The sequence below is a fragment of the Glarea lozoyensis genome (genome assembly GCF_000409485.1).
Source record: "Glarea lozoyensis ATCC 20868 chromosome Unknown GLAREA4, whole genome shotgun sequence".
Taxonomy (NCBI): domain Eukaryota; kingdom Fungi; phylum Ascomycota; class Leotiomycetes; order Helotiales; family Helotiaceae; genus Glarea; species Glarea lozoyensis.
This window is the reverse complement of record NW_007360999.1, coordinates 647,275-670,127: the sequence shown is the minus strand read 5'-3', so window position 1 is coordinate 670,127 and position 22,853 is coordinate 647,275. Positions and strand designations below refer to the sequence as shown.

The following is a 22,853-nucleotide window of genomic DNA, read 5'->3' as shown; positions in this document are numbered from 1 at the left end:
AATTCTGATTCGAGCATACAAATTTCCAAGAGTCGAGCACTGTCCTTTGTCGATTATCTTTCATAATCTTTCATGATATTTGATCGCCAGTCTTGAGTTTCATACAGGCGAACATCAGCATGGTTCAAGAGAGAGGTCGCTCAAATCCTCGTACGGTAGATGGGCCCTCGGAGCGTACAGCATTACTAGCTGCGCCCAGTGGCCACTACTCGCATCATGGAGCTACTCAACAAAGGGAGGACGGCGATGGTGATGAAATCGACCCGAATGAATTTGACCTCATTTTGTCCCGATCAGAGTCGATTACCACGGGCATAGGGGTTGAAATTGAATCTCAGGAGACAGCAATGCTAAGAGGTCCCCGGAAATATAGTTCATCGAGAAAACACAAACCCATCCTGGACCAGACTGGAAATCCGGGGAAGACATTGGGTGCGAGCGGAAACGATAACGAAGCCATCCTAGGACAGGGAGAAGAAAATTCAGACACAGAGGCAGACTCCCCTTTTCTGGCAGGAGTTAGCGTAGCAAGGTTTTGGTTTATCTTCAGTGGAGTTTTGACTACATACTTCGTGTGTTGCTTCGACTCAACTATTATGGTTTCGTCTCATCCAGTGATCACATCGTACTTCCACAGCTCGAACAGCGCCTCTTGGCTCTCTACGGCGTTCTTGTTAACATCGACCTCTTTCCAGCCGTTGTTCGGAAGACTAAGTGACTCGCTCGGGAGAAAGATCCCATACCTGTTCACCATGATGGTCTTCGTTGGCGCGACTCTATGGTGTGCACTGGCGCAAAGTATGCTGAGTTTCATTATGGCTAGAGCGTTATGCGGACTCGGGGCTGGAGGTGTCATGTCTCTTGGGTCAATCATCACGTCTGACCTCGTACCTATCCAGATACGAGGAACCTATCAATCATACATCAATATAGTGTTCGGGATCGGATCTGCTTTGGGCGCTGCACTTGGTGGAGCAATTGCCGATCATCTTGGCTGGAGGTAAGCTCATTTCATTACAGGTTCAATGTTTTATAAGTATGTCAGTTAGGATGAACCCATGGATGGTCCTGACAGTCGAAATTTGCATACCTCGCGTTGTCCACTCGAATTTCACAACTAACATGAACATTTCTCTTCAGGTGGGAATTTGGAATCCAGCTTCCGGGACTACTCACGTGCCTATCTATTGCTATTCTTTCGGTTCCTCACGATCTTGGTCTGGCTAAAGGTGTGAAACGCAAGACTTTGTGGGAGGCGATGAAAGTATTCGACTTTAAGGGGTCGCTTCTTTTGACGACAACTATCACATCACTCATACTTGGACTTGTAAGTCTTTTTGATTGCTTAACGCTTGTACTTGATAACGACTAATCCATCATCAGAACCTTGGTGGCAATGTGTACCTATGGTCTCATCCTATTGTGATCACTGCCCTCGTCTTCTTCCTAATCGGCTTCCCGTTGTTCATTTACGTCGAGTCCACAGTGGAGCTACCGATCATGCCACTCCGATATCTCTATCACAACCCCCATGCCGCATTGATCTTGAGCAATAGTATTGGCGCTGTCGTGGTAAACTCCGTCATCTTCAACATTCCTTTATACTTTCAAGCTGTCCTCCTCGAGTCCGCAACTACCTCAGGTCTACGTCTGATTGTTTCCACAATTGCCGCTTCAATAGTGGGAACGGCAACAGGCTTTTACATCACCTGGTCCAAGCAACTCAAAATCCCTTTGGTACTTGGCGTGGTGTTTTTGCTTGGCGGAACCATCCTCTATATCTTTATGGATAGACACATGCCAAATTGGGCGTTTATACTCTTTCTCATCCCTTCAAACATTGGCCAAGGGTTCATGTATCCAGCAACTTTCATCGCCATCCTCGCTGTCTCGGAACAGGCCGAACAAGCAGTCGTAACCAGCACACTTGTTTTGTGGCGGTCCATGGGTTTGGTGCTCGGGGTCGCAATCAGCAGTCTCGTGCTACAAAATTCGTTATATTATTATCTTGAATTACTCATAACCGGGCCGGATAGAGAGCATGTCATACAAGCGGTTCGGAAAAGTGTTACAGCGATATCAAAACTAGATCCGATGTACAAGGAACAGGCTATTAATTCCTACGCTGCTGCATTAAGATCTACTTTTGCTATGGCCGCCTTCATTGCGGTTGTTCCGTTTGTACTTACAGTCATGGTTAAAGTTCCTAAACTGGGTCAAAGGAAGTAGGCTGGAGCGTTGGAAAATGTTATGAGTGATATTTTCTTTTGGTATTAGCATAAAAGCGAGCGAGTCTGAAACAGTGTTGCATGAATTCACTTTCTTCAGCGAGAACCATGAATGTCTCGACATATTTGTACTAAATGTTACTTATACTAATGCTACACAGTGCTAAATCAAAATCTGTCTCCAAAAATCAAACTATGAAACCAAACCCCTCGCTTCTATCTGCATGACCTCACCCAAAATCCCAAACAACAGATCTCGTAGAAATTTGCCACCTAATATCGGGGATAAGGTACTCCAGGCATCCACATTTGGACAGTTGATTTCGTTGCACATCGCATGGAAGAAAGATGTTCCAATTATTTTACCTAGAGCAAAGAATACGGAAGTGGAATTTGCCGTGATAATGAGCTTAGGATTTTGGGACAAGGGGCGTGGAATAATAATTGCCCTTTTCTCGTTTAGAATTCGAGGGAAGCAAGTGGCGGTGACCTACTGAGCAATCTTTTACTTTATACAAGATATGTGAGAATACTCCCTTTTCCTAATTTCAGCCCCTGGGAATATTGCCAAAACAATTGTTGCGGGGAACAAGAAACGAATGAATCAAAGTGTCAATTCCAAAAATCACATCTCATGGTATTCCACAGAATCGTAATTTGTACTCTAAAACAGCATTGAATGAGATGATTTGGTGCCTGAATGACAGCTATGTAATTGCTCATAAAAGTTAAAACGGGTGGATCATTGTCCCTCAGAGTAGGAGGATGGAACATTGTAACTTGCTTATGGGTGGACCGTGGATTTTTCGAGTAACGAAGTTAATTAGCATGAATATACAGCTTCAAGAGTGTGCAAGTGATCATCCTTTCTTAAAATGTTTTAAATCATTGGCTCATTGTTGCAAATTACTCAGGGAGGGGAAGTGTAGTGGTCGCTTCTGAAGTTAGTGTGTACTTCCTTTAATAAGTCAAGTACAGTAATTCAGACGAGGACTCATTTCTAAAGTCTCTAACAGTTTCAATAACTTAATTAGTGGACAAAATTTCCGTGATATTTCATTTCCTTGTTAGTGTGTTTATGTGAGATAACGAAGTCAGTCTATCGAGCTAATAAATGTCAGGTTAATTTTTTTGGCAGCCAAAGTTTAAACTAATAGCAAAATCAAAGAGCATTATTATCAAGAAGAATTTTAAATGTAAATTGCATGTATATTGGGTTTGAAAAATAAGGGAAGCAGGTAGGTATATGTAGGATTCGTTCGTTAAGCGAGTGATTTTGAACAAATCTCTATAGAAGTTTCACTTTCTACAAATCTCGCCTCTAATATCACATCGCAGCAAGGCTCAAGCAAATTCGAGCGCGTAATCGCAGGTTGGTTGATCGTTAATATAATAAAGAACGAAAGATCTAATGAAATTATTTTTAAACTCCTCGTTGCGAGGGAATTTTGAGTTTACACGACAAGATGTCGCACGTATTATATATCGAACCTTGTAAACTTCAGTATATAAATGCGGTTTCATTAGTAGATGGATTTGGAAGTGCTAAATTTTATTAATAGTGGCTTTTCTTGGCACCATTCCCCGTCTAATACAATTTACACGTTGACGAGATACGAAAAGTCGAATTGAACCTCCCAGCACCAACAGATTTAGGATAACCGTTTGTGCTCCTAGGATCTTAAACTCAGCTTTTGAAAATGCCTATTTTTCGATGTAAAATTCTGATGACTTCTCCCCGTTCGGTTCCGAGGATCATTTTGGAGATGAATTTGTACCTAGGTAGGTGGTAGGTACTTATCGCAAACTAGCTGCCTGAGGTTGACAGTATGTATCGAACGCTAAGAAATAAATTGTATGAGCTTCCGAAGGACAAGAGGAGCCACAACGGCGTAGACAACACCGCGCCTGCCACCAAATTAACATTCGAATACCCATCCTCGATACATCGCCTTCAAGCATCATCTCGATAACGCGCCATTGGGAGACCCTGCTCCCCCAATTGATGCTCGTTGCAGCCGAAGCAACAATGTCCTTCCGCGCGCCTGTTCAACCTTTCCTATCCCACATCCGCACATTCACAAGCTCCAATACATTATGGGCGAAATCAACGAAACAGCGACTAGCGTTTGAGCATGCGTCTGTCCCTCCATATCCCTACGGACCTTCGCAAATCTACAAACAATCGAATTTCGGTCTCTATGGTCTTCAAAAGATCAGATTCGGCAACATCGTCTCGAAGAAGAACGAGATCAAGACCCGCAGACACTGGCGTCCTAACGTACATTTCAAACGGTTATGGAGTGAGAGTTTGGGCGTGCAGATCAGGCTACGAATTACTACGCGTGTCTTACGGACGGTGGACAAGTGCGGAGGACTAGACGAGTATCTGCTGGGCTCGAAGGCGAGACGGATAAAGGAACTGGGCATGGGAGGATGGAAACTTAGGTGGAGGATTATGCAGACGGATAAGGTCAAAGAGAGGTTTAGGAAGGAGCGGGAGGCTCTTGGGTTACCACCGCTCGAGGGCGAAGTGAACGCTGAAGGTGTAGCTGATGAAGCGGGTCGGTTGGAGGCTATAGCCCAGATTGACCAGGAGTTAGCGAAGGGAGTGGAGGTCACTGTTGGAGAGGTGGATTTGCAGGAGGGAGAAGTCGATGAAGTGGATGCATCGGAGGAGAGTTTCATGGAGGAGAAATCCCCGCGGGACGGAAGAATTGTTGTATGAATATGGTGGGGAGGAGCTTGTACGATCAATGTATCTCGGAAATGTGGATTTCGTATCCAGAAGACCTTCACGGTGGAGTGAATAATCCCATACAACATCAAAAAGCACAAATTCGGATTAGCGCGCCCACATGTGATCTGATGCCTGATGCACTGCTGCGCCCATCGACCATCTCTCTGGTCCAAGAAATGGTTCTGAAACGAAAGCATCTTCATTTCATTTGTAACAAGACTCCTTTTCTTGATCGCTGTTGCCCTTCAATCACTTTACCAATCAACTCCTGAAATGGACAATGTTACCGCTTCGGCCGCCGAATCGCTCGTCGAGCATTCCCCCCTCCTACGGCTACCACCAGAACTTCGTGAAAGAATATTCCTGCACCTAATACCTAGTGTCCCAGAGATAGGCATCTGGGCAATTGAAACAGCAATGTTACGACCTCGACTTCGAGAAGATGGCCAACCGTGCTGCCCTGCACTACTTAGAGTTAATCGAAAAACGCATCACGAGTTGTCACGTTTATGGTATTCTAACCAGCTGTACACCGTTTTCCTGGGTCCAAGACGGCTTCGGGATGTAAAGCATCTCATCATCTTCTGTGGTTCACGCTTCTTCCCACGTGAGCCATTGCCGATGAATCTACGACTCCTTCGATTCGTCTGTTTGGATATCAAGCTTTCATATAAGGCGCATGAAATTGCTGTGTTGTTGACAGCACTTGTACGACAATTGTCATCGCCAGACATTCCGGTTAAAAAACTCCTATTGCGTATCATGCTGCCAATAGAGCTCTTCGTCGCGGCTTCACACGAGGAGAAAGAAACGCTCTGGGCATACTTGGATGCAAATCTGGGTAGTATTGGATGTTTGAGAGGTGGCCCAAATACAGAAGTGCAGGTCTTTGGTGATCCCGGTCTCTCTTCACCAGTCTGGGTTGATATTATTCCCTTTTCTCGGCCTGTAGCCATTTGCAAGCTCGCATTCGAGTATTTGGAAATGCTGCTTGGTGGTAGAGTCATACAAGTTGATACAGAGGAGCAGAAGACCTCATGAGAATGTCATGTGGGCAACTTAAGGGTTCTTTATCGCCCGAGTGTATATATATACGTAATTTCACAAATTTTCTTGCCCATTTCTGGGTAATTGGATTTACAGAAGAGAGCTTCTAACAATCAACACCGCAATTGAACTTCCATCGGATATTTTGATTCGGCTGGTAGGATTCAATGCCCGTAAAAGCCTGATGTATGTATTCACTTTTAACCAAAACCTACAGGCAGTCAGGAAGTTCAAGGCGATATGAGCATCAGGTGAGTAATTAAAACTTCGGTTTATCCTCAGACATAGGTGAAGACACCATGTTGGCTCCCCGTAAAGTTACAAGTAACTCACCCTGATTAACCTAGTCTCTAGGATGATTACTTTGGTGTATTTCTTCAACCTGAGGGCTTTTCTTCGCTTTAACAACTAGTGGGCACACAATGCATAACATAGACATATGGCTTGTGTTTGACAAGATGAAAGTTCGTATCCTCGGAGGCCTTCTGGTTTGCGGTTTGTTGACTCAGCGGGTGAGGACTTAAAATTTATGTGTTCATTACAGGTGCAGAAATTGTCCACTTGTGACTATTGCTCAAACTGAGGAATCTTGCTTCTTCCGTACATCCATTCAGGATCTTTGCTTCCATTTCTTGCAAAGACAGTCAAAACAAATATAGGCGACAGCAATGTAGCTAAACATGCAGACCAAGAAACCCAATCAAGTTCGCATTCCTATGAGAATGAGTGTCTTGAGCTGCAAGCATTTGACTTTTCCGAATTGATTTAATATTGATTTAATAACCCGTCTTGGTATGTTTGATGGCTCATTGATAACTGGCACAAAGCAGTGACAAAACATGTGAACGAAAGATTAAATTGGGCATCTAATTCAGGGTTCGATGTTTATAGTCTGTGACTCACGCTCCACCATCTCATGTATTATGTGGTATCTTCCACTTTGCTACAAGATTGCATACAGTTGTTCGAAGTATCTCTAGTGATTTTAACCTATCAAAGATTTAGCTTATTAGTCTCCACCGCAGACATATATCAAAGAGGACTTGAAGATCTGAGAGGCTACATTGGGGATTTTAGTACATAATAAATATCGCATTTTTAAAGAATTACACGGAAGGCATCATGTAGCTCGAATGACTTCGCTTGAAGAAGTACTCCGTAGCCCAAGTAGCTCTTGGATTATACTTATAGTTTTTTTTTAAGGATACTTAGGTATATTCTATAGACTTAAATAGCCTAAGACAGGAAGGGTATTCCGATAGACCCACTAAGGCCGGTATAGTTTAACGACTATTTTAGTGAGACACGACTCGCTTAAGCGGCGATCGTTCACAACATGGAAACCCCGTTCTCGTCACAGTGACCGGATTCGCTTATAACACGACGACACCACCTGGGCATGCTACAGAACCCGTCTGGGCCTGTAAGGTAATAATAATACTACTACAGCCGGGTATTTTCTTTGGGAAAATGAAGACACGAGATAGATATCCCCTGCCAAATGGAGCCTGGACGGTCCTCCCCTACGGAAAATTCATTCCCTGCAGATCTCTCCCTGATAATCACTGCTTTTACGGAGGAAAGTGGAAGAGGGGAAGGGCAGAGCCAGACTCATTAACAGCTCGAATCACGCATGGGTACAACTTACTATCAGGAATAAACGTTTCCATTCCCCCGACCTGCAAAGTATTTAAAGTCAGAGCTGTGAACGTCAGTAAACTTGTTTCTACACAGGCCTAAGAACACGATCGAGTCCTAGAAGTTACCAACATGTTCTTTTCAACAATTCTCGCAGCAACGGCGGCCTTTTCTTTGGCAAGTGCTCTTTCCTCGTCTCTTCAGCAAGTGGCCGGTTTTACTTCGACACCCACAAAAGCAAAGATGTATGTGTATATACCGACAAACAAGTTGGCCAAGCCACCGATTGTCGTCGCCATACACCACTGCGCAGGCACGGGACCGAGCTATTTCAGCGAGACCCAAGGCTATGCTCAAAATGCCGATACTCATGGGTTCATTGTCATCTACCCTAGTTCTCCATCAAGCGGAGGCTGCTGGGATGTTTCTTCTACGGCATCTCTCACCCACAACGGTGGCGGAGACAGTCAGACGATTGTCAACATGGTCAAATATGCCGAAACGCACTATGGCGGTGATCCAGACAAAGTTTACATGACTGGAAGTAGCTCAGGGGCGATGATGACCAACGTCCTGGCTGGCGCTTACCCAGATGTTTTTAAGGCCGGAACTTTATACGGAGGTGTTCCTGATGGCTGTTTTTACGTCGCCGGCGCGACAGCTGGAATGGCCACCCCTGCCTGGAACAGTCAGTGTTCTGGGGGAAAGTTGATTAAGACGGCTCAGCAGTGGGGTGACCAAGTTCGCAGTTACTATCCTGGATACACTGGCTCTCGCCCTAAGATGTTGATGTATGTATCTTTGAACTTCTCTGTGCAGACTTGATCTTTCGCTAATAATCGATGTAGCTTCCACGGGACCATTGACACGACACTTTACTATGCGAACTTTGGTGAGGAGTTGAAAGAGTGGTCCAACGTTCTTGGCGTGTCCTTCAATCATAACCAGACCAACACACCCATCTCGGGCTACACAAAAATGATATATGGTGACGGCACAAAGCTAGTGGGGGTCTCTTGCTACAATGTTGGACACACCCCACCTGTGCGTGTCCCCGACGACCTGGCCTGGTTTGGCATTGCTTGAGCTGCTGGGTGTAGTTGGCAAATGTGTTCGGTATCCTAGACAGGCGCACGAATTCGGGAACTTACAAAATAAACTTCTTGCTACAATAAACATAAAAGTCTGTTGCATGATGAAAAACACTCACAATTCATGTCAATCACCATGCCTCTGAGCCTCTCTGTGGGAAACTCATGATTAACAGCAGTAGCGTCATTCCTGCTGTTTAACGTAGTTCGTACGCTTAGTGGTGTTCACTCCTGTTCTTGAGGGACCTCGCTGTGGTGTCGATCCTGAGAAAGAAGTAGATCATCACACACTTCAGCACGTGGAATCGCAAGTTATGCTTTAACTCGTATAGCCCTGTACGTTGCAGACTGACCTCCCTAACGCGAAACCAAGCGCCCCAATTACTTGATAGGAATCAGGATACAGGGACAGGATCCGTCGTAGATCCGATAGCCTGACTAGCGGGAACTCCCCACATTCCGCATGCGAAGTTGCAGTACTCGAGAGGGGCCGCCAGGCCTCCCCGCGCCGTGCTCGCTGGCATCAAGAGATATATTAAAAAATATATATTAAAAAATTATACTTTGAAAATGGCTTCTGAAACCCCTAATTTAAGTGAGAAAGATCCGTCGCGCTTAAACTCATGCCGTGCACACAGAACTGAGCAATGCCCTGTGGAAAGCACTTCAATTTCGATGGTTGTCATGCTGCATGCGATATAGCGAAGCATATTCCTTGCGATTGGAGGGGAAAACATTTGTTGTTATATTAGCCAGATGCTTCTTTTTTTTATTTGCCGAGGGTAAACAATAGGTAGGAGCGACGAAAACGCTATCACCCCTGTGCATGGTTCATCCGACCCAATGGCACCTTGATCCGCTTAAAAGCAGACGATCCTGTAGACTCGCTCATTCTTATACAAGATGTAGTTAGACTTATTGCACAGTACTACTTTGTGCGGTTTGCCGTATTCTAAAGCGATTTAAGGGGAAAGCAAGAAACATATCCTATTTCCGAGTCGCGTCTTTGAAAAATCAAACAGATATTGTTAAATCGCGGTATGAATAAGGCAGTTAAGCATAAGTGAGGTGATTATGGTTTCTAGGAAAGCACTCTTGTGGTAATGATAGCATTGGAATTCGTGAAGTGTCATTGCGGCAAAATTCAAGGGGGCTCCACCGTGTCAAAAGAGTTGCCAAGCCTTGTAAATTTTACCTTTTTACATACAAGTGGCATCGATGATCGAAAGCCTGAAACCGAATGTCATCAATGTACCGAACACCGGTTCTTTTCCATTTTCTTGACTTTCCACCTTCTCTCATCTCAACCACCTTATCCTACGTAGTCAACCCTGGTGAATCCACCTTGAACGACTCAATAAGAACAGATCCACCCAGAGTCTTTGTTGCATAATTGAAGATGGCATAGCGATAACCCGGGAAAAAGTTCCATGCCTGATTGAGCGTCAAGCTGCCTAGCTTCTGGAAGGATTTACCGTCGGTACTGTAATAGAAGTAACCCTGCTTTCCAGTCCCAGCATGAATATCCGCATAGACACGAAGCCAAAAGCGAGTGCCAGACACCGATGCGCTGCTGACTTCGGATCCAGTGTTTGCGGTAGCCCATGTGGATGTCATGGTCAGGCCGGACCACATGGAGATCTTGAGTGCCGTACCATCTCTGCGAACGCCAACCCACGCGCTCGTGTCGCGCAGGAGAGCGAAGCCGGCCCGGTCGCCATCTTTCATGTTCTCAACGTTCAAGATAATAGTCCCCGACGAGGTGGGGCCCAAGATGCGGCGAGAGAGGGTGTTGCGAGCTTTATATAGATCGCTGGTAACAGTTGCGGCAGACAACGTAAGGCCATTCTTAACTGAGAATTTACTGGTGTCGGGGTTGTGGTTCCATTCCCACTGCGGACCAAGAGAAGTCCCGTTGAAGTAATCAATCCCGCTAGGAGATTCTAGCGGACGTAACGGTAGAGGTGCTATGTATGAGGTTCCCCAGGCTCCGTTGGATGTTTGGAGCACTGGGAAGCCATCAGAACCCCAACCGATTGGTGCAAGAGCAGGAACACGTCCACCAGGATAGCTATCAACGAAGGCCATGTAGCACCATTCTCCTGCTGGCGTTTGAACTAAGCCACCTTGGTGAGGGACACCTCCCCCAGAGATCGGCCCTGGAAGATTCAAGAGCAATTGCTTGACTTCATAAGGCCCAAATGGGCCGTTGGTGGACTTCAAAATGTATTGTCCGTTGGCCGGTCTTGTGGCGAAAATGTAATAGGAGCCTTTTATCTTATACATTCGAGATCCCTCAAGCGTTCCAATGGTGGAGGGTGTCTGGTAGACAACTTGGGTCTTGACTTGGGAAAGACCATCCTTTGAGAGTTGCGCGACGGAAAGCTGCGTGTTGCCGTAGGCAATGTATATGGTATTGTCATCATCGATTAGCATGCCAGCGTCGTAATAACATGTGCTGATCTTTGTCTTTTGCTGCCAGGGACCGGTGACAGAGCTAGCGGTGTAAACGTAGGTGCCACTGTACTCGATACAACCATACCAAAACCAGGTGTTGTCGCTCGCCCGGTAGCGCATTGTCGATGCGTATATTCCTTTGACGTATGCAGTTGCAGCACCAGACATATCGTACTTTGAGCCAAAGCCAAGAGTTGGAACAGAATGCCCGATGTATTTCCAGTTGACGAGGTCGTAGGACATTAAAATCGGTGCCCCTGGTGAGTAATGCATGTTTGAAGCCGAGTAGTAGTAAACATCGCCAACTCGAAAAATATCCAAGTCTGCGAGATCCTCCCAGAGCACAGGATTTGTGAAAGACTGGCCAAAAACAGTTGAGAAAGCTAAAAAAAGAGCGAACAACTGTACAAGGAATAAATACATTGTGAAGATAGAGATGAGAGTCAGTGAGCAGCGCAAATTTGGAAGATGACAGAAGGAGGAACTGAGTATATATGTGTGAGGATGGAAGAAATTGGCTTCTAGTCACGGTTCTGACGTACTAGTTAAACTAGCTGCATGGGTCATACATTGTAGAAACCCGTAATATTTGGTATCGGCGGGAAGTGATGTTCTATACCGTCTGTCGCTTTAGATGGTTATCATGCGGGGGTAATTAGCCTGTAAACAAGTTAGACTTATGCCGAAGCACCCCAGCAAGAAGGTAATACAGACCCTTTCATGTTACTGGAGAGCTTATAGAAGCTGCTGCTAAACTACACATGGGAATTGACTCTAACCGCCTGGATTGTTCTGAGCTCCCCTCTCATTAGTTTGTTACCCCTTACATCTAAAACGAGTCGAGTGGGATAAAACATACCTTCCAACCCAGGACCGCATGCCATTCGACTGTGCTACTGCATCGGATTCGCTGTTAATGTCTACTGCCCGAGGTTTTCTTCCCCTGATGCTCATTTCTTCCTTCAAGGCTAGTGGAAATGCACAAGTGAGGCCTGCAGTGCTAAATGGAAGGGCACAACCCTAGACAATGGTTTTGAGGATTTCAGTCTTAACCTTAGAACGTTTTTTCATGATCGGAAGTTGTTGATCCGAGGCTGCGGGTATTGTGTTATTGCTGGTAGATGCACGTAGGTTGACGACGAATACACTATAACGAGTAAGTAATTAAGATTTACTAATCTGCTACTAACAAAGCTCATGGTCTCCAACTCCGAGAATAAATTCTACGATAAGTGTGGTTTCGTTATGTCGTTTCTTTCATGGATCCTTCTTCGATTTCACCTGAACTTGATCTCTAGGCTGGCAGCGACACTGTTACAAAGTAGAGTAAACACCTGCAAAATACTAGACGGTATGGAATTAGGGTTATGAAAAAATGGGGGTGTAGGTGACTGTTATAGGTACAATCGCGTTGCTTTCATCGTCGGATACCTTCATTTTCGTGTGAGTGCGTGATATTCAGATGGGCGAGCCCATAAACAATTGTGGCAGTCTTGCCTACTAGCTTTTGTACTGTTGTTACCGCTTGCTCGGAGTGTCTTCGAAACAAAAGGAAGGGGGGGGTTGACATATGACGAGGCATTAACATGAGCGAAGTCCTTGGCAGAATGACTTTAAAAACTAATTCGGATTCCAACAGTTATAGTACCTGCATCCGAACCACAAATATATAAGCATAAATATATACCCAACGTGAGAGAATGCAGTGACGTGATACTTCCCTGGCCAATTTTATCTGCATGCGAGTATCTCGAGTCACAATCCGAGGCTAAAAGTACCCGTTCGGACTCGGATTCGGAGGCCTAAAACTCCTTGGCAATTTGTACCTCGCAATTCTGGAATACGTACACATTGGTGACAAAGAAGATCATGCTGATCTTGCTTCGAGCGAAGGCCAATTGCTCCATTCTCATGAGTAGTATGTCGCGAGTACGAGTAGTACAGCCCGAGGCTAGTGGCAGTATGCGGCGTGACTTACATATAAATGTTAAACTCTTCCAACACACTAAATTCGCCCTTCACCTATCTCACTGACATCAAGTTCTTTCTTTCTGTATCACTCACTAGATCTTTCCTTTTATCTGACGAAAACCTCCTGTCTTCAAAATGTACTCCTTCGAAGCTTCCAAATTCTTGGCTGCCGAATTGCTTATTGTCGGAGCCATTACATCTAGTGTTTCAGCGCAAAATTCCAGCACTTGTGCAGGTGTGAGTGATGCATGCACTTCACTCTCTGCACATTTTGGTGACCAAATACTCTTCCCGACATCGGCAAACTACAGTGCTGAGAATCTGAACTATTGGGACGTCCGAAGTTCTGATCTTGCCTCAACCTGCATGTTCCTACCGACAACGGCCGATCAGGTTGCAACTGCAGTCGCGCTCTTCAATCAATGCGGCGCAGAGTTCTCAGTCCGAGGTGGTGGACACATGAATGTAAGTTGTGGTTCCATGTTCCTGCACTCGTGGTTAACTGTTGCGAAGTTCCCTGGCTCCAACAACATCGATGATGGCATCCTCCTAGCCTTTGATCAGATGACCAGCATCACTGTGAATACAGAAGCCAGTACCGTGGATGTTTCACCTGGAAATCGGTGGGTCGACGTGTATCAGGCTCTCAATGCTACTGGAGCTTATGCCATTGGTGGTCGTCTCAAAACAATCGGAGTTGCAGGACTTGCACTTATTGGAGGACATCATTACTGGAACAACAAGTATGGCTTTGCAATGGACAATGTTGTCAATTACGAAGTCGTCCTCGGGAACGGAACTCAAGTCAGCGCCAATAACGCTACAAATCATGATCTCTTCTGGGCTCTCAAAGGAGGAGCAAACAACTTTGGCATCGTCACCAAGTTTACCATGAAGACGCACCAAGTTCCTCTAATAAGTACAACGGCTTTGACCTACTCCGAAGAACAAGTACCGGGCTTCATCACTGCTGTTGTTGACTTTGTAGAGAGTTCGGAGGTGACATAGGCGCGGGTTTCTTCAATACCATCAGCCTGAACATAACCACTGGCGTCGTTTCTGCGAGAATAGCTGGGACCCAAGAAGGAACCGAATCTCCGCCTTCTCGGTTCGCGAACTTCACAGCCATTGGGCCTGTTTCTTCTTCGACGAATGTTATGCCGCCGGTAACCTGGCATGGCGCTTTGAAAACTTCTGATCAATTCGCTCGTGTGCAGTTCCAATCCAAAACAATGACACCGGATGCTGCTCGCCTCATTGAGATCTACCAAGCTTGGAAAGCCTCTGTAACACAGGCTGCCGACGTTGAAGGACTTCAGCCGACTTTCGTTCTGAACGTGATTTCGGCTAGCGGAGCCAAAGTCGGAAACAATAATGGCGTAGGTAATGTCTGGGGTCTGGAGGAGAAGAACTTGATCAGTAAGTCCTCCTCAATGTGCCAAGTGGTGTATTCTCTTCGCCAGCTAATGAATGCGTAGTTTGGCAACTTTCCAACGGATGGGTCAACCAAGCAGATGATCTTCGCGTGACGAATTGGGCCAAAAACTTCGTGGACTACCACCATAGCATCAACCAGGCGTCAAGTCTCGCATCCGAATTCCTATACATGGGCGACATTGGCGAAAATCAGAATCCTTTCCTTGGTATGCCGCTTGCCAACGTCCAGCGCATGAGAGAAGTGCGTTCTGCATATGATCCTGCTGGTGTCTTCAGTAACTTGAATTGGGGAGGATTCAAGCTTGGCCATTGAAGCCCGTCAAGTCGAACTCGGGGGAGGTCTTCCTTGTATAAATTAGCAAAGTCATGAATAGAATAGATGCGATTTAGACTCGCCCTGACGTTCGGCGCTTCATTCACGCAAAGACGCACGCCCTGTGAGATACCTAAGTGGCATGGCAACGCTGCAAAGCTCCGTATCGATCTTCGACATCTCTCACCATGTACAGCTTGTCAGTTGTATTCCCGATGGTAATATCAAATTCAGTCGTACATGAAGTGATTTGCGTTGAGCGTCGATGGGCGGAAATTGTCAATTACCGGTACTACCTAGGTGATTAGTAAGGGCTTTGCTAACGCGATACTGACGCGCTTTGGTGGGGCAAGAATTTCCCCTTCACTCCTTGGACATCCAATATCCATCACCCTCAGCTCATGCTGCTCCATCATCGAGTCAGTATTATGTCCAATCTGTGAATGTTACAAATCGGCTGCAAGAAGAAAGCTTCACCCGGAATTGTCGGGTCGTCAGGCTTGAAGCACATCTGCAGAAATCGCATACACAAATGATGCAAATCGTGCAAATCATACAATGGCGCAACCACACCTGTTATTTTCATCATGCCAATCGCAGGAGAATGATTCGTTCAGATACACGTTTTTTCAATGGCCAGCTCCAGAATCATGAGAATCTGGAAGATGGAAACTACATTAATTCGACTCTATGTACCAGTACGAAGTGAGCCTGCAATTGTCGCTACCTAGGTAAGTTCCTTATCTTCTCCTAGTGCCCGCAACTGGGCCACCTACTTTTGCTTTTCTGAGCTCTTAAACGGTTAAGGTAGTCACGCAAGAAGTTTCGAAATTGCAACTCGTAGTTCAACGAAAGAGGCAAGCCGGCGATCCATGCAGCTTTTCATTGAACTTCCCACCCTTTCGTTTGACGATGTTGCTGATTGCCTGTTCCCTGAGCAAGTGCTTCATATATCCAACAATACCACAGTCTCATTTCCCTCTGCGTTCAAGAGCATTGGCTCGCAGCTTTTGGATGTGCGAGCGGTGTTCCTGACTCATGAGCAAACTCATTTTCTCGCCAACCCCTTTTGTGATCTAGCTGTTTAAACCCAGCATTTATTTCGTGTCTACAGCAGAAGTGATTAATTTTCGGCTTTCTTGACTTGGAACTAACACATTTTCATGCTTAAAACATGTGGCCAAGCCGCCTGTCGCAAGAATTGTGCAACACTTTCCAAGACTACATCTTTCCCAGCACCAAGCCCGCTTGCAATTTTTTTCATACACTACTCCCACGCTTCGAGGGGCAGTGATTCCCTTCAAGAGTGGGATGGGATTACCAACATCCATAGTTTCGCCGCGCTCTGCTCTCGCGTTCAGCATGGTGAAAGTCGTACATTGATGGTGCAATCTCTTGGTTTTGTACTTCAACAAATACACTTAATTGTGGGACGAGAAGGAAATTCAGGTTGCTGCACAACTTATAAGTATCAGTTGAACGCTCGATATTCATGATGTTCGATATCGGGAAGCCACTGTCTCATCACCGGTAGCGTCATGGCGGAATCTCAACCAAAGACACTTCAGGACATATCAGTGATTCCGCACAAAACCGAAAAGCCCCCTGTCTCATCAACAAACTCAGAAAAGGCAAATAGCGATACGCTGAAATCATGGGAAAAGCCAAGTGCGAAGGGAAGGACTCTATGTATCCTGCGTACTATTCAACGATACATATGGGATGATCCAGACAAATCCCCAGAGGAAAAGAAGTTTCTTCTGAAGTTGGACTTTTTTCTTCTCAGCTATGGCTGCTTGGGTTACTTCTGCAAGAACTTGGATCAGGCCAATATCAACAATGCTTATGTCTCCGGTATGAAAGAAGCATTGAGCATGAATGGTAGTCAGTATGTCGTTTACCCCTCTCGCGCTGAAATTACAAGTGAGCTAAGCCACTTCACCTCAGATTGACGTATGCTTCCAATGTTTTCACTGCTGGTTATGTGATTAGTGAGCTGCCCGCGGTGATGCTTGTCACGAGATTTCGACCTTCAACTATCATTCCAACGTTCCAAGTCCTGTGGTCTGTTGCCACATTCTGCTGTGCTTCAATCACAGGCGTCCCGCAATTGTATGGACTGCGATTCCTGATTGGTTTCTTCGAAGGACCCTTCTTTCCATGTCTCATCTACGTCCTTGGATCATGGTGTAAGCGCTACTAAGCCTTCCGTGCCCTTGAAAAATATGTCGCTAACTTGAGTAGATACCAAAGAGGAACGAGCAAAGCGCATCACGCTTTTCTATTGCACGACCAGTTTGAGTCGCATGTTCAGTGGGTATCTTCAGGCAGCTGCCTACAACAACCTCGATGGCGTACTTGGCCATAGTGGTTGGCAATGGCTGTACATTATATGCGGTATCATAAGTCTTCCAATCGGCATCCTGGGATATTTCTTCCTTCCCGACTTTCCAGAAACTTCAAAGGCATTCTATTTTTCCGAACCTGAACTCGAATTTTCCAGAGAACGACTTCGCTTGCTGGGCTATAAGCCTCTTGGATTAGCACCATGGGACCGCAAAAAGATATTCCGTATCGCGAACAACTGGCAATTTTGGGTCTTACCTTTTGGATACTTCTTGATCCAGTGCTCTCTTCCAATCCAGCAGCCCGCCTTCGCACTTTGGCTGAAATCTCAGAAGAAATCTGTGAGCACAATTAATATCCAACCGACTGGCCAGGTCGGTCTTGCTGCCGCTGTTCAAATAGCTGCTGGAATGTTATCAGACTCTCCCATATTCAAAGGCCGTCGATGGCAAGTCATCATTGCGATGCAAGTGGGTACTCTAGTCGGAACAATCATTATAATCAAATGGAATGTCTCTGACAGCCTGAAATACGCAGGATACTACTTGTCATACATCTGCAGTGGGGTGCCTGGTCTCTATTATTCATGGTATCCGGATTTGATTCCCCACGATCATGAGATGAGAGGTTTTGTGGTCGCTTCATCTAACACCTTTAGCTTCATCATGCAAATTTGGTGGCAGCTTTCCATTTGGAGAACGATCGAGGGACCGAGATTCAAGAACGGATTTATTGGTGCTACTGCTGCAGGGGTTGCTCTGATCATACTTGTTTTCGTTTTAAGATCGCTCGAATATCGCGATGATCGCAAGAGGGAATTTGAGGCGCATGGTACACAAGACATCGAGACTTTCAGTAATAGGGCGAGTGCTGTAGAGAAGGATCCCGTACCCGACCAAGCTACGGATATAGGAAAGAGTTAAAGGTTTAGAATTATTTATTAGAATACTTACTCTATAATCGAGATTATTATATAAATTATTCTCTACCTTCTATATATTATTATATATATATAAGTATACTTTTCTAAAAAGAAGTAAATATTTTATTTAAAAGTAAAATATAATTTATATTATAGAAATAAATAATTATTAGTTTAATATTATATAGTAATAATTTATTTAATACAATAATTAAATTAACTAGTAAAATCTTAATAAAGTTACTAAAGTAAATTCTATAGTAAAGAGAGAGCTATATAACTATTTAAATAAATAGTAATTTTATTTATATTACTATTATTTATTTAAAATATTTTATAAAATTAAGTAAACTTAATAACTAATAATAGTTATTAAGAGAAAGTTTTTTAGCTAGAGTAGTAGCTAGAGATACTAGTACTAGACTAGTAGTACTACTAGTCTAGTATAGCTTTAGTTAAAAGTACTATAGCTAGACGAAAAACCTCTATTCGCTAGCTAGTAAATATAGACGTTATATAGACTATAGACCTAAATATAGTCTATAGTCTATATAACGTCTATATTTACTAGCTTAATATAACTAATAATTAATATAACTAATATTTATTATAAAGATAGCTAGTTACTCTCTATCTATATATATAGTACTTAGCTATAAAATATCTAGATTAGTAAGTATACTTTTAATTTTAGAGTAATTATACTTACTCTTAATTAACTAGTATTATCTACTATTAAAGTATAGAGCTACTAAGTATATATAGTATCTTAGATACTTAAGGCTAATATAATATTACTAGCTAGATACTTACTAGTCTATACTAGCTAGCTACTACTAGTACTAGTAGTACTTACAGCTACCTAATACTATCTAGTATATTCTATACTAAGACTATATATAGCTCTATATAAACTACTCTATAATCTCTAAAAAGTAATAGTACTAGCTAGAATCTATCTAGCTATCTTAAGAGCTATATACTAAACATTAATTAGCTAGCTAGAAAACTTTCTCTTAATAGTATATTCTAAATTTAAATACTTATTAAACTTAAGTTAGTTTTATTATTATTTATATATAATCTAAAAATATATTATATTTATTAAAAAAAAGCTTTTCTTTTTATATATAGTATAGTAAACTATATAACTTAATAATATATAATAAAGTATATATTTTATTTAAAAGAACTAAAATCTAAAAGAAAAGCTATTTTCTTATATAAAGATTAACTTTAGTTATTAGTAAACTTTAAAGTTAAACTAATTAATCTATAAAATAACTACTAATATTTTATTTATTACTATTAGCTTATAAGATAACTACTACTATTAATATTAAATATTAATATATAAAGTAGTTTATTATATTAAATAATACTATATATACTATAGTATACTAGAGAATAAGCTTATAATAATAGTTAATAATATATTAAAATAAATTAGTAAAATAAAAGTATAATTACTAGAAGATAAAGCTTTTATAGTACTATAGAGTTTAGTATCTATAAAGAGACTATTATAATTAAAAACTTTAAAAGTATAGTTTAAAATAAAGTTAATACTATTATAAAACTAAACTAAAGAGAAAAGAAGAAAAGAAGATAAGAACTTTAGTAGTAGTTAAGCTTTTATAGAGTTATAAGTAAAAAGATCTATATATAACTTATTAAGTAAGATACTAGTAGTCTTAGTACTAGTTATATAATTTATATAGTAAACTAGACTTAAAATAAGCTAAGCTAGAGGTTAGAAAGTCGACTTATTATAACGATTTAGGTATTCTATATATAGTAGATAGTAGTCTTATCGGGTTAGTATATAAGTAAGTAGGTATAAGATTATTAGATTATATACTTAGAGGTATATTTATTATAATAAGAGTAAGTTAAATAGATAAGATATTATTACTATAGTAAGTTAAGTATAAAGCTCTTATCTAAGGAAATTATAATCTTTATATAGAACTTTCTTTTCTTAAGTTTAATAAGTTTACTAGTCGAACTTATTAAACTTTTACTTAGTTCGATAAGTTCGCTTAGCGAACCTATCGAACTTTCTTTATTACGTAACGTTCTCTCTCTAAACCCGGGGCTACTCTACTAACATAACTACTATAATTCTTAACTAAATAAAACTACTAGATAGCGGTCCTAGAAACTACTCGATTTCTATAACCTTATCTAATCCTAGAACTTTTAGTTCTAAGAGTATTATAACGCCGAGAACGACGCTTACTTATAATACTATCTCTTATTCGGACTAGCGAGTCTATATACTTAAGTATAACTAAGAAATATATTAGTCGAAGACTATAGACTTCTCTTCTTTCTAATATACTACCCGACTATATAACTAAATATTCTAATATTATAGCCCTTAGAAAATAGATTAATTTAACTAAAAGAAAGATAGTATCTTATTCTTATTATAAAAAGGTAAGAAAAGAGTATATAGTCTCTTAGAACCTAAAATATAGTTACTATAGTACCTATATTTCTACTAAAAAATCGTATAATATTAAAGAGATAAATTAAATACTCTTAGTTTATAAGTAGAAGAGTATTAAAGTCTAAGAAGAGAAATATTTCCTAGAGAATAAGTAGACTAAGGCCTAGATCTAAGAGATACTAGCTTATTATACTTATATCTACTAATAGTAAAAGTTTCTTTAAGAATAAAAATAAAAGATAATTATAGTAGGTCTTAACTTATTAGACGAGTTAGACGAGCTAAAGAGAAGAGAGTAGTAAGAGAAAGAGAAAAAGAGAGAGAAGAAGAAAAGAAAGATAAAAGTAGAATAACTATTAGCTTACCTTACTCTACCTAACGACTTCTTAGCTTATAATCTATTACTACTTAATCTAAATTTCGATTCTAGGTCTTTCTAGAAGGCCCTAGATACTAGTAGTAGAACTTCTTAAGCCGCTTTAGGTAGTTAAGGTTATTTATTAGTTTTTATATATTTTCTAATTATAAGTAGTTCTTCTATTTTATTAGATAATATAGTCTCTTTCAAATAAGTTTATAGTCTAAGATTTTCTCGACTTTATACTTAGTATTAGAGTTTACTAGTTTTATTTTTATAACTAGAGCTAGTAATACTCTAGGTAGTACTAGCTTAAAGAGAGATATATAGAATACTAGAAAGATATTTATATTCTTAGGTAGAGCTAATTTATAGTTTAAGTATTTTTTAAGTACTTTAATTTTAAATAGTCTTAATTTCTTATTATCTAGTTTATTATTTAGTTATTTTATTTAAATATTACGTTTAATTAAATAAACTCTATTTCTCTTCTATAGTATAGACTTCTAACTACGTTCTTTATTATAGTAATATATATTCTATTTTATAATAAACTTAAGTTCTTTAATAAACTTCTTATAAAGAAAGAAAAGATTATTAACAAGAATTCTTTCTATCTAGTTATTAATTTTTATATTATAGGGTTCTTAGAATATAGTTTTCTTATAACTAAAGTTAGCTTTAAACGGTAATACTTATATTATTTTTATAAGTATACTATTATATATAAACTAGACTATAAGTAGTAGTACGACCTAATTATCTTATTTATAGTTTATATAATATCTTAAGTATACTTTAACTATTTAGTTTATTCTCTTATTTTCTCTATTTATTTAGAGGTAGAATAAGGTTAATAGCTTTTACTTTATTTCTATATATACTATTATAGCTATCTAGAGTTTAAATATAAATAGTTTATCTTAGTTAAAGACTATTCTCTCTAGAGTATTATAGTCTATAAATACGTAGTAGATAAAGGCGTAGACTAATTTCTTAGTAGTACTAGATTTCTTATATAGTATTAGAATTATATACTTAGTAAGTCTTTTTATTATAACTATAATTAAGTTATACTTAATACTAGTTATTAGATCTCTTAATAGTAAAAGTTTAATAATAAAGTTCTATAATATTATTTTCTATAGTTATTTAGAGACTAGTATTATTTCTATAAGTCTATAAGGGCTATAGTATACTAGTTTATTCTAGATATATATATTATAGCCGGTTACTACGTCTTTTACTAGAGATCGAAGTCTATTAATATAGTATTACTATTAGATTCTCTAAAAGGTTCTTCTTATTTCTTAGTAGTTATATTCTAAGGCCTTATCGAATCTCTAGATAAATTCTTTAGTATATAAGTCGGGTATTTTTAGTTTCCTATCTTTATATCTAGATACTTCTTCTAAAACGTTAGATTCTTTATTCTAAGTAGCTATAATTTTATTATACTATAGACTATAGATTTTTATAAGGGCGGTAATTACCTTAGTATTAGAAATAAGATTTCTATTCTAATCTTCTTTAAGAATAGTCTATTTCTTATAGATCTTATCTTCTTTATACCTAGGTTAGTAACTTAGAGCGTTAGTCTATAGATTATCTATTTCTTTTATATATTTAATAATAATATTAAAGTAGGTAAGTTCTTCGGCCTAGCGAGCTATTCTTTAGTTACTTAGTATCTAGTTCTTTTAATATTAAGAAGATCCTTAGGTTCTTATAGTCTATAAGAATAATAACCGGAAATTAGACTTCTAGAAAATAAATCTTCTATTTTCGTAGTATTTTAATAATAGCTATAAGTTTCTTCTTATAGATATTATAGTTCTATTTAGCTAGCG

The 22,853-nt window shown here is 40.8% G+C and overlaps 7 protein-coding genes across 7 annotated transcripts; 6 read left to right on the top strand and 1 right to left on the bottom strand.

Moving 5' to 3' along the window:
* Positions 1-119: 119 nt before the first annotated feature.
* On the top strand, positions 120-2,229 carry GLAREA_09570 (MFS general substrate transporter; the record flags this gene model as incomplete). Its single annotated transcript, XM_008086166.1, has 3 exons — positions 120-1,000; positions 1,141-1,327; positions 1,384-2,229. The coding sequence occupies 3 exons, from the start codon at positions 120-122 to the stop codon at positions 2,227-2,229; spliced, it is 1,914 nt and encodes a 637-aa protein (XP_008084357.1).
* A 2,028-nt stretch (positions 2,230-4,257) lies between these two features.
* Positions 4,258-4,956, top strand: GLAREA_09569 (L28p-like protein; the record flags this gene model as incomplete). The annotated part of the gene is made up of 1 exon (XM_008086165.1): positions 4,258-4,956. One exon carries the CDS (start codon positions 4,258-4,260, stop codon positions 4,954-4,956), a length of 699 nt encoding a protein of 232 aa, XP_008084356.1.
* Positions 4,957-5,241: 285 nt separating this feature from the next.
* On the top strand, positions 5,242-6,009 carry GLAREA_09568 (uncharacterized protein; the record flags this gene model as incomplete). The annotated part of the gene is made up of 1 exon (XM_008086164.1): positions 5,242-6,009. One exon carries the CDS (start codon positions 5,242-5,244, stop codon positions 6,007-6,009), a length of 768 nt encoding a protein of 255 aa, XP_008084355.1.
* A 1,776-nt stretch (positions 6,010-7,785) lies between these two features.
* On the top strand, positions 7,786-8,739 carry GLAREA_09567 (alpha/beta-Hydrolase; the record flags this gene model as incomplete). The annotated part of the gene is made up of 2 exons (XM_008086163.1): positions 7,786-8,444; positions 8,502-8,739. 2 exons carry the CDS (start codon positions 7,786-7,788, stop codon positions 8,737-8,739), a joined length of 897 nt encoding a protein of 298 aa, XP_008084354.1.
* A 1,322-nt stretch (positions 8,740-10,061) lies between these two features.
* GLAREA_09566 (Arabinanase/levansucrase/invertase) lies at positions 10,062-11,624 on the bottom strand (the record flags this gene model as incomplete). The annotated part of the gene is made up of 1 exon (XM_008086162.1): positions 10,062-11,624. One exon carries the CDS (start codon positions 11,622-11,624, stop codon positions 10,062-10,064), a length of 1,563 nt encoding a protein of 520 aa, XP_008084353.1.
* Positions 11,625-13,307: 1,683 nt separating this feature from the next.
* Positions 13,308-14,922, top strand: GLAREA_09565 (FAD-binding protein; the record flags this gene model as incomplete). The annotated part of the gene is made up of 4 exons (XM_008086161.1): positions 13,308-13,637; positions 13,686-14,123; positions 14,165-14,591; positions 14,651-14,922. The coding sequence occupies 4 exons, from the start codon at positions 13,308-13,310 to the stop codon at positions 14,920-14,922; spliced, it is 1,467 nt and encodes a 488-aa protein (XP_008084352.1).
* A 1,538-nt stretch (positions 14,923-16,460) lies between these two features.
* GLAREA_09564 (MFS general substrate transporter) lies at positions 16,461-18,191 on the top strand (the record flags this gene model as incomplete). The annotated part of the gene is made up of 3 exons (XM_008086160.1): positions 16,461-16,810; positions 16,870-17,111; positions 17,167-18,191. 3 exons carry the CDS (start codon positions 16,461-16,463, stop codon positions 18,189-18,191), a joined length of 1,617 nt encoding a protein of 538 aa, XP_008084351.1.
* Between the last annotated feature and the right edge of the window lie 4,662 nt (positions 18,192-22,853).